The sequence below is a fragment of the Otolemur garnettii genome, unplaced genomic scaffold (assembly GCF_000181295.1).
Source record: "Otolemur garnettii isolate 467f Iridium unplaced genomic scaffold, OtoGar3 scaffold00194, whole genome shotgun sequence".
NCBI lineage: Eukaryota > Metazoa > Chordata > Mammalia > Primates > Galagidae > Otolemur > Otolemur garnettii.
The window spans coordinates 68,561-79,554 of NW_003852589.1; the positions used below are offsets into that span (position 1 = coordinate 68,561).

The 10,994-nt window shown below is 40.0% G+C and overlaps 1 protein-coding gene across 1 annotated transcript in view; it reads right to left on the bottom strand.

Annotated features, from left to right (window-relative positions):
- Positions 1-5,706: 5,706 nt before the first annotated feature.
- Positions 5,707-10,994, bottom strand: part of TM2D3 (TM2 domain containing 3) — an 11,993-nt gene continuing 6,705 nt past the window's right edge. Inside the window, exons 3-5 of the mRNA XM_012812195.2 lie at positions 9,972-10,146; positions 8,038-8,113; positions 5,707-6,019 (exon numbers count right to left, since the gene is read on the bottom strand). Coding sequence (XP_012667649.1) covers positions 5,854-6,019; positions 8,038-8,113; positions 9,972-10,146 — 417 coding nt within the window. The 3' untranslated portion in view covers positions 5,707-5,853. The remainder of the gene's footprint in view (positions 6,020-8,037; positions 8,114-9,971; positions 10,147-10,994) is intronic.

Consider the following 10,994-nt stretch of genomic DNA (forward strand, 5'->3'; position numbering starts at 1 on the left):
ACACTCTCTGAACTCTCCCAGCAAGGAAACATTGGCACCAATGTTCACCAAACAAATGTAAGCCAATGTCTTAAAGTCCCTTCAACTAAGTGCATGTTCTCAGTGAGAAGAGAAGTTTACCACTGCTCCTGCTGTGGTGTCTGAGGCCCCTGTGGTAAATGAGCCCCTTGCCCCATACTTAGGAAAAGAAAGTTCTCTTGAGCTCTATAGTCCAAGCCCCCTCGTGGAGAAGCTTAAAGATAAGGAAGAGAGGAAGGGAGAGGGTTGGTGCCAGAAAAAGCCCTTGGTGGAAAGTCCCAAGTTCTTTGGAAACTTTCTCAACTTATGTTGAACCATGTGACCCCCATCTTGTGATCCATAGGCTAATGTACATTATGACCCATGAGTAATATGTACCCCTGTTTTGAACTTCATAACCCCCAATGTGATTTACTTATATGAATATGCTAAGTCAGCATGCACCCCCATCCTGAGTTGTGTAACCCTTTATGAGCATGTACCCCTTACCTTGTGACCCCTGAGCTGTGCTGAGCTGACTAATTGCAATATTTGGGCTTCTATATTAGTTTGCCTGTTTGCTTCAGCAGAAATAATGGTATATAAACTCTTTGAATTTACCATTCAGGGCTGCTTGCTTTTCAGAGGCAACAGTCCCCTGTTCAGGTGTATCAAATTTATAATAAATTTCTATTGATTATTGCATCATAAGTGGGCTCCAACTCCCTCTCTCAGCTGCGCAAGATTACAACTCTGCTTAAAACCAGCAGTATCCCTCTTGGAGCGATAGCAAGTCTTCTCTTCAGTAATGCTTCTTAGAGCTACCTGTGAATGTAGTTTTTAAACCTCCACAAAAGCTTTCTTCTCAGGAGTTTCATGTGCACTTTACTTTTTATACACACTTCAGTCTGTTTCCAACGTGCCATGTATTCCATCCAATACATGTATTGATCACATACATTACTCTCTCTGAACACTCCCAGCAAGGGAACATTGACAAAAATGTTCACCAAACAAATGTAAGCGGATGTGCCAACAGCCATCCAACTACGTTCTTCTTCTCTGTGAGAAGAGGGACCTAACCTCTGCTGCAGCATTATACCACCAGTATTTGGCTCAGTGAAATGCAATTTCTTCTTCTCTTCAGTTAGGCTTCTGAAATCTAGTCACTAACAAAGTTTTGAAACCTCCAAGCGTTTTTTGAAAGCCAAAAAGGCTTTCTTCCCTGAAGTTTCCTCTGAAATTTACACCTTAAAGACACTTCAGTCTCTTTCCAAAGTGCCATCTATTCCAGCCAATATATGTAGTGATGACACATGTAACACTCTCTTTGAACTCCCGATAAGGGATCATTGACACAAATGTTTGTTATGGAAATGTAACCCAATGTCTCAAAGGCCCTCCAATTATGCCTAGTTCTGAGGGAGAGAAGTTTCCCACTGTTCCAGGTTATAAGCAGCAGTATCCCACTTGGAGTGAAAAGCAGTTTCTTCTCTTCAGTAAGGCTTCTTAGAGCTACCTGTGAATGAAGTTTTCAAATGTCCACAAAAGCTTTCATTGTGATCTGTACATGTATTGATGACACCAGTGACACTCTCCGAACTCTCCTGGCAAGGAAACATTGACAAGTTTCATATGCGCTCTATGTTTTATACACACTTCAGTCTGTTTCCAAAGTGCCATGTATTTTGTCCAATCCATGTCTTTATCACATGTATAACTCTCCCTCTGTGCACTGCTGACAAGGGCACTTTGTGTTGTTGTCAGGTGTCGCGGATGACCGGTGTCGCAGAGTATAGGCTTGCTATTGGAATAGTATAGGACAAAGAGGACTACCATGGCGAGTAGCAAAATTCTTTATTTCTCCACTAGTTCCAATAGCCAGTCCTGCACGTACACACTGTTAATCAATAATCATTCCATTATGTCAGTGACATATTGTAAAAAAACAAATTAACTTTTACTAGGTTCCTTTCAGACTACTGATTAAGTGATACACATGTCTGCTAAACAGGTAATACACATTCTTCTAAGTTATTCATTATGCTCAAAATAGCAATCAAGGAAACACACACTATCTGGCCCATTCTTTTTTTTTTTTTTTTTTTTTTTTTGGAAGGGGCTGGGTTTGAACCCACCACCTTTGGGATATGGGGCCGGCGCCCTACTCCTTTGAGCCACAGGCGCCGCCCCTGATTCTCGATAGGGAAACGGCCACAGGGTGGAGGGGGGACAGAACTGATTGTTTGTTTACTCTTTGAAGCCTTAAGCCATCAGGAGGCAGTAATTTGATCTTGTCAATTCACAATCTGGAGGTTCCAAAAATATGCAGATGATGCCCTATGCCCCCAGCCTCCCTAGCCCTGCTCAGCACAGTGGAATGTCAACTCCTCCAGCTAGCGCAAAGGCCAAAGTGGGAGTTCTACCTCAGAGTCTCCTAGATTGTAGAAAAACATGACTTTTGTTCTTGCTCACTCTCAGAGGCAAAATGGCACAAGTATATAGGCCTTCCACCTATATGTTGACACAAATGTTTGCCAAAAAAATTTAAGCCAGTGTGCCAACAGCCATCCAAGTATGTGCTTGTTCTCAGTGAGAAGAGAGGTTTACTGCTGTCTGTTTGCCTTGGTTGTGGTACACTTAGCTGTGCAGAAGGTTTTTAGCTTGATTGAAACCCACTTAATTTATTTTGGTGTTGCTGCAATTCCTGGGGGTGGGGAGGCTGTCCTCATTGCTTTTCCCAGAGCAATATTTTCAAGTGTTTTCCCCACACTCTCTTCTAGAGTTTTTATTGTTTTGTGTCTTAAATCTTTTATCCAGAATCAATTTTTGTCAGTGGTGAGAAATGTGGGTCCAGTTTCAGTCTTCTACATGTGGCTAACCTCTTCTCCCAGAATCATTTATTAAATATTCTTTTCCCAAGTGTATGCTTCTGTTTGGTTTATCAAAGATCAAATGGCGCTAGGTGGCTGGGTTCATCTGAGAGTAGATTTTAAGTGTTCTTACCACACAAAGGGTATAGGTGAGATGATGCATATGTCAATTTGCTTGACGAAGTATTCATATTATGTATATCAAAACATCACTGTACACTTTTAAGTATACACAATAAAATTAAAAAAATAATAAACACATATGCCCTCTGACACTCCTGTTACATTTCATACTCCAAAGTGCGTTCTTGGTTGGGCATGGTGGCTTACACCTATAACCCCAGAACTTTGAGAGGCCAAGGCAGGAGGATAGCTTGAGCTCAGGAGATTGAGATCAGCCTCGGTAACATAGACAGACCATGTATCTACCAAAAATTAAAAAAAAAAAAATTAGGCATAAGGCTATATTGCCAGCTACTCAGGAAGCTGAGATGGATCGTTTGAGCCCAAGAGTTCGAGGTTGCAGTGAGCTGTGATCATACCACTGCACTCCAGCCTAGGCAACAGAGCAAGACCCCATCTCTTTAAAAAAAAAAAAAAAGGCACTTGCATCAGTTATGATATGGACAGAGAAGAGTAAGAGCAGAAGAGAAGGAATCTGCCTTTGTTTTTAAGCTTTCTTGATGTTGTAGTTGAAAAGCTGCATCAGATACAGCTCATTTTTCTACTCACTGCTTACACAATGAATTAAAATCATTTTCAAATTCCTTAGCTGATGAGGTACCAAGTAGTAAAAAAAAAAAAAATAAGATAAAATAAAATAAATACACACACACTGGGAAACAAAGTTGTGTGCTGTAGAGGAGATAATTTTATGTCTTTAAATCTTGATGCTTAAGATCTTTAAAAAAATCTTTTTATAAGCATTATAAACCAGAGTTGTTCCTCAGTCAGAATAACACGGTGCTATAGACAAATATTTACTCAAAGTCCATTTCTGTGTATTATCTCCTGGCAGGCACCTAAACTGCCAGTGCAGGAAGGCACCTCAACTCCATAGAGTGCCGTGACATCACAGCTCATGGCAACCTCCAGGTCTTGGGCTTAGGTGATTTTCTTGCCTCAGAGTCTGGAGTAGCCGAGACTACAGGCGCCCGCCACAACGCCAGGCTATTTTTTGTTGCGGTTTGGCCAGGGCCAGGTTTGAACCCACCACCTTCAGTATATGGGGCTGGCGCCCTACTCACTGAGCCCCAGGCACCGCCCTCTACATTTTCTATTAAGGGCTGTGTATAAGTGTATCATTCATAAATTTGTCTAAACTGTATTAGAAAATCTCTTCACATTTCCTGCTGGTTCTGTCTCAGGCCATCAGCTCCATGATTTCTTGCTATAAAGCACGACGAGAGGCTGACATCCTTCAGGTTCCAAAGGCTTCCCCTTGTCAGACCTTCAGGATTTGGGAACAAGTTCTTGAAGTCTCCTTTCACAGATTCTTTGAGCGCTCCCCTTCCAAGTACTGCAGCTTCATTATTTAACTCAGGCTCCAAAGCCATAAAGGTGGCCACTTACCAAGGCAGGCACATTTCCTCCACGAGCAGTGTGTACTTCCCACTAACTTCCCACTGACCCCCTGGCTCCACTTTGTATGGTCACTCCAAAACCGTCAAAAATGTCTCTGTACATAGAGCTAAATAAGCAGATGTAGATAATTTTTTATTATAGTTAGTACAGGGCTGCTTCTTGCATGAACAGGTCCTCTCCTAAGGAAATACCTACACAAACAACTCTTGTGGATACGAAAAAGAAAGGTCCACATGAACTGAGTGCTGCCCATGGTCCATGACGCATCCCTAAGGAAAAAACTGAAGACTGGCCTTTTCTGGAAACAGAATGGGAAAGCAAATGTGGCAGGGATGCCCCATCTAGTGACCAGAGCGGGAACTGTTATTTGACTATACCCAAATACCAGGATCACAAGAGATTCTGTGCTTCAAAAGCAGCCCATTATTACCCAGCAAGTTATCACCAAAGCGATTTAATTCACCTTTCAGGTAAGCTATAAGTAATACTAATGAGGAAAATACAGTTTATCCCATGAGATTTATGGAGATTATTTCCCAAAAGGTATTTTATACCTTTGAAGTCTGATAACGCTGGTTAAGTCTTCTGCCTGTCACATGTACAGGTGTTTAAAAAGGCAGTCAGAAATACTAAGAAATTTTAAATGTTTCAAAAGCAACCTGGAGTAAATTCTTTTTGGATTGTTCTTTCCAATGAAGAGTCTATAATAGATCTATAAAGAGTCAAAAAGAATTTATACCCTTCCACTGTACCATAAACCAGCCAATTGTTTGCTGGAATGGAGTAATGTCCTAAAAAAGGCCACGTTACTTAGCAATAAAGGTAAGTTATTATTTAAAATTACATTTTAATATAGATAAACATATAGAGACATTTATTGAAGTAACCCATAATTTTATTAATTTTTTAGTATTCTTGCAACCTTTAATACTACTAAGTCACAAATACAGACCAGACTACACACAGGTTACACTGCAAAACATACAAATGACTGATGTTCAGGTAGGTAACTTTAATTAGCCAAATATAAAACAGTTCCCACTTCCTGCAATCATACATAAATGGCTTTTCAAGGCAGATTACATTCAGGCTAAAGAGCCAAATGATAAAGTTTGACATAAGCAATACAAAGCTAAAGTCATAGGAACGAAATAGATTCTCAACTGCTACAGAATTTGTTCTCCTGGTTTAAGTAAATTTTTTCACAGAAAAAAAATATATCAGGCAAATAAAAACAAATTCCAGATTAGCATAGTTCAGTGTTTCAAATCTTTATTTTACCTTCATCAAGGCAAGCAAAGTACAGATGCTGTACATTAAAAACAAACATCACTCACTCTACACCAATGCCTGCAGGTAAAGGACGAGGCACTGCTCCTCTCTGAAGCACATACCACAGCTAAATGTACAAAGAGCCATCTGCTGGGCCCACGTAGCCCACGCCAATCAGTAAGACGTCTATCAGAGTCCATATTCCCAGGCCACCAAAACTGAAGAGCTTGCCGAGACCTTCCCGCCACTGGCCCAGGTAGAAACGGTCTGCCCCAAATCCACCGAGGGTGATGCTGCAAAAGCAAGTGAGACTGGATCCTGTCAGACTGTCCCCACGCCAACTGCAGCCAGCTGTGGTTTAATAACCACCAAGTCCTATTTGTGGGAGGGTCTCAAACTGATTATAACTCTTACCTGGAACACTGTGACACTATTTCGCAAATTTATAAGACTAACTAATCATGGACAAGACTGTTTAAGTGTCAAAAGTTAGCATTTTTTTTAGCTGTACTAAAATATAATGTATTCTCTTTTTTAAAAAAGTAATAGATCTCATTGCTTGTCAAATAAAGCAAAGCAGGAACCCTGTCTCACTGAAAGTGTCCTACTGAGAAGCAGGGAGTTGGAGCCTTCAGGCTGAAATACCATCTGGATGACCTGGATTCAGATGTCTATGTTCTCAGTCTGTGTTTTTCATTCATTTCTAAAAACTTAAGCGTTAGGAATGAATGGCTTTCAATTCTTTTAAATTCTAAGATCTAGCAATATTGGAGCTATACTGTTTTTTTGTTTGTTTGTTTTAGACAGAGTCTCAAGGTGTTGCCCTGGGTAGACTGCCATGGCATCAAAGCAATCTCAAACTCTTGGGCTGAAGCAATTCTCTTGCCTTTGCCTCCCAAGTGGCTGAGACTACAGGCACCTGCCACAACACCTGGCTATTTTTTGTTGCAGTTGTCACTATTGTTTTAGCTGGCCCAGGCTGTGTTCAAACCCACCAGCCTTGGTGTATGTGGCCAGCACCCTAACCGCTGAACTACAGGCGCCCCTCAGAGCAATCAATATAATTTATTATAGAAAATTTCAAAACATATATAAAAGACGGCAGTACACATAACTCACCTCCGATAACCATCAACACATGGCTGACCCTGTGTTTCAGCCATTGCCTTGAACCATATTCCCACTGCAGACTACTTTGAAGAAAACGCTGTGCATTATCTCATTTACAGTGAGTATTTTGAATGAAACTATGCTGAGTTCTGAGAAGAAAACTATTCTTAAATTTTTTAAAGTTAGGCGTTAACTGTGGCCTGGTAACGTAAGATTAACAGTGTAGGGGGAAGTGGATTAGGGGTATATGAACTCTCTACTGTCTCTACAATTTCTCTGTAAATCTAAAATTATTCCAAGTTTAAGAGTTTATTTCAAAAAAAGCCAGCTGTTAAATTTTAATTTGAATCATTACTCACAAAGACTGTGGCCAGTTACCAAATCTCATTTTTGTTATATCTCATTTTCTATCATAACCTCCTCATTTTCTTTCCAGTTATACTTCAGCCAGGCAGGGATGGGAAGGGCTGCCACTGGTAAGTGGCAGGGTGAAGGATGCTGCTGAACATCCTGCTATGCACAAAACAGCCTTATTTGGTCCAAACAGAATTATTTGGTCCCAAAATGTCAACAGCGATGAGACAGAGAGATTCTGCCTTATGACGGGCTGCAGGCTTCAGGCACTAACTCTAAGACTTCATCTGTAGCTGGCATAACCTTTTCATCAGTTGATCATTTAACCAGGTCCTATTGCCCTTCCCTTTGGTAGGAAGACCTGATATAATTTCTTAAAGAACTGTTGTAAAGTTTAATAAATATAAGCACATTTTAATGTAAGAATTATAGGCCTATAATTATCCCTAGATGAGGAGATTATAGGTGATTTTTAATGTTTTTCTTTGTTGTTTTCCCAGTTTCCAGTATTTAGCATATATTACTTTTTATAAGAAGTTACTTAAAATTAAAAATATACATCATAAACCTATTTTATATAATCCACAGTATTTTACTTATTTGTGGCATATACAGAATGGGAAACCCAATGTGCAGGCGTCTTGGGAAAGAAGCTCATGTCTGCCATTAAATTCCATGAAGACACAGGTCTGAGCACCTCAACCCTCCACAGGTGTTTCCCAGTAGCTATCTAACATGGGTAGGATCTGAGTGAAGTATCAGCTTGGTTGAGCACAATGTCTGGAAGATTCCACTGATCCCAAAGAAATTCAAATGGCATTTTAAGTTTACTAGTAACAATGCTTACCTTAGAGCCAGAGCAGTGGACCACTTATAGCCTCCAGTCCAATTGCAATACAGCATTTTGGGGAAAGTGCGGTTACCTTAAGAGGGAAAAAAAGGAAAATGCTCCACAGAAAGCACTTCATGCTTTAGAAATATAGGGTATAAGACATAAGAATATTCCCATACAGCAACTTGTCACTAATGGCTTCATAATTTAAAATCTAAAGTCAACTCTTTTTACAGACTGACATACATGGTAGAAAGAAAAGTCCTTACCACCTGTATGCATGGATTTAATCCTTAAATCAGTTAGGTTATGGTTACAACTTCAAGAACATGAAATGCTCTACCAGCTATGAAGACGCATGGTGAAGCTAAGAGTAACTAAGACAGTGTGGTGCTGAGACAGATAAATCATCTAGCAGAAAAAGAAGAGAGAACCAAGGACCAGAACTGTAGGCCTCTTATTATCTCTAGTTGGTGAAATTATGGGTGATTTTAAATATTTTATAAATTCATTTAAACATATATGCACATATAAAACTTCACATAGGATAGAGGTCTCATATAGCAGGAAATGTTGAGAAAATTGGCTCTCTAGGTGGTGAGAAAAGTAAAGTTGAATCTCTCTCATACCATCGACCAAGACCAAGTCCAGGAGGATTATAAACCTAATGTAAGAAAGGTCTAACTTACAATTTTAAAAGAAAATGTAGCAAACTGTCATTATAAACCTGGGATAGAAAACAATTTCTTTTTTTTTTTTTTTTTTTGAGACAGAGCCTCAAGCTATCCCCCTGGGTAGAGTGCCGTGGCATCACAGCTCACAGCAACCTCCAACTCCTGGGCTCAAGCGAGTCTCCTGCCTCAGCCTCCCAAGTAGCTGGGACCACAGGCGCCCACCACAACGCCTGGCCATTTTTTGGTTGCAACCATCATTGTTGTTTGGCGGGCCCAGGCTGGGGATTTGAACCCGCCACCTTAGGTGTATGTGGCTGGCGCCTTAGCTGCTTGAGCCACAGGTGCCGAGCCAGAAAACAATTTCTTAAAGCAACAAGAAAAAAGAGCTAACTATGACATAACTTAAACCAATTACATTTTTTAAAGTTCTGTTCATCAAAACATACAATAAAGTAAAGGGAAAAAGTTAAAATCAAAGATAGCAAGTAGCAGAGAACACGTGGATTATCAAGAACAGCTATATGCTTATGCCACTGGTGAAGATGTAAATTAACGTGACTATTCTGGAAAATAACACATGCTAGAAGCATATGCAAGACAAACTCCTGCCCATGTGCAGCCAGAAGAATGGACAGAAACTTTAACAGCAGCTGCAATAGCAAAAGAAGGTAAATACTCCAAATTCACTGGAGAATGGATAAACTGTGATACAATCTCTCAACAGATTATTATACAGAGGCTTAAAAAAATAAACAAGCAAAGTTGCATGAGTTAATCTTACAGCCATCACAGGGAGAGGAAAGAAGAAAGTCCCAGAAGACCAGAGTCTCAGTGCCATCATTTTATGCAGTTATTAAAATATGCACTACTGAATAATGGAACTACAGAAAAATGTTTAAAGGAAGTAAAATGATAAAAGGTGTGTGGGGATCTCTGAAGGGAAGGCAGAGCAACAGGATAAGGGCAACGCACCCGGACAGCTGCCGCTGCACAGCTGCTGTGCTATTAATTTGGGTAAAATTCAATTACTGTATACTATGTTTTATACTTTGCATATTTTATCAAATATTACATTTTAAAAGATAATAAAATTATACATTTTCTGGATGTTCCTTTTTAGTTTATTGATTTTATTAATGAGGCTTGGCATATGTAAAAAGCTGCCAATAAATGTTTCTGGTTAAATGATTTAATTTAACTCTCAAATTTCTGGTTAAAGTCCCTCAATAAACCTAGAGATGTTTTGCTCACAAATTTCCTCGAACTCTGACTCACCCAAGCAATGGACGTGGTCCCGCACTGTGCAGTTGGCAGTGTAACGCTGCCGAGGGCAGGACACTGTCATGCAGCTGGTGGAGTTGGAACACTCGTAATCTGTTTCAGGAAGCTGCCAGCAAAATCTGCAAGTCATGTTAATGACGAAGTTCCTTTGAGATTTGAAGTCTTGATCCTATGTACCAAAGGACGCAAAAGTAATTGATGACAATATGGTAGTTCGTTAATATGCTGATAAGCCAACACATTCATATGGTGCAAAATTTCTAAAATACTTTTACTTATGTAGTAGTAGTGACAGAAAAATGGGTATCAAAACAATATGCATATAAAACTAACATATGTAGTATGAACCCCAAATCATAAAAATACGTACCCAAATATGTATTCCTAAGGGAAAAAACTTAAATAATAAACTTAAATAGTAAATAAATTCACATCAAAATAGCAAAGGCTATTTCAGGGTAATATAATTCATTACTTTTGCTGAGCTAAATTTTTCATAATGAGCATGTATACTTTTGCGATACAGAGAAAGGAAAATTTATAAAGTCACAGTCACAGACAGATGGAAGGAAGAGATGAGTGCATTTGTTGAAGATCACTGAGCTGCAAGTCAGGAGTAGAATCAAGGTACCTCCACGTTGGCCTGATGCTCTGATAAACGTACCACACTGCTTTGTTCCCGTCCAGTATAAATCTTCCCCAACATCTCATCCCCCGAGTGGCCTAGCGCTTCAGGGCTATTAGCATGGGACACTTGGCATGATTTGATACAGAGGCAGCCCAACTCAGAAAAACCTCGTGACAGGTAGAAACTCAGCAAGTGTTTCCTGGTGGCCTTGGCTTTTGAGACCAGAGATTTTTTTCATTTTCATTCAAAAAGTCACTATTTTGTTTTCTGTGTATAAAATACCATATGTTCGGCTCAGCACCTATAGCTCAACCGGCTAAGGCGCCAGCCATGTATACCTAAGGTGGTGGGTTCGAATCCCCAGCCCGGACCCGCCAAACAACAATGAC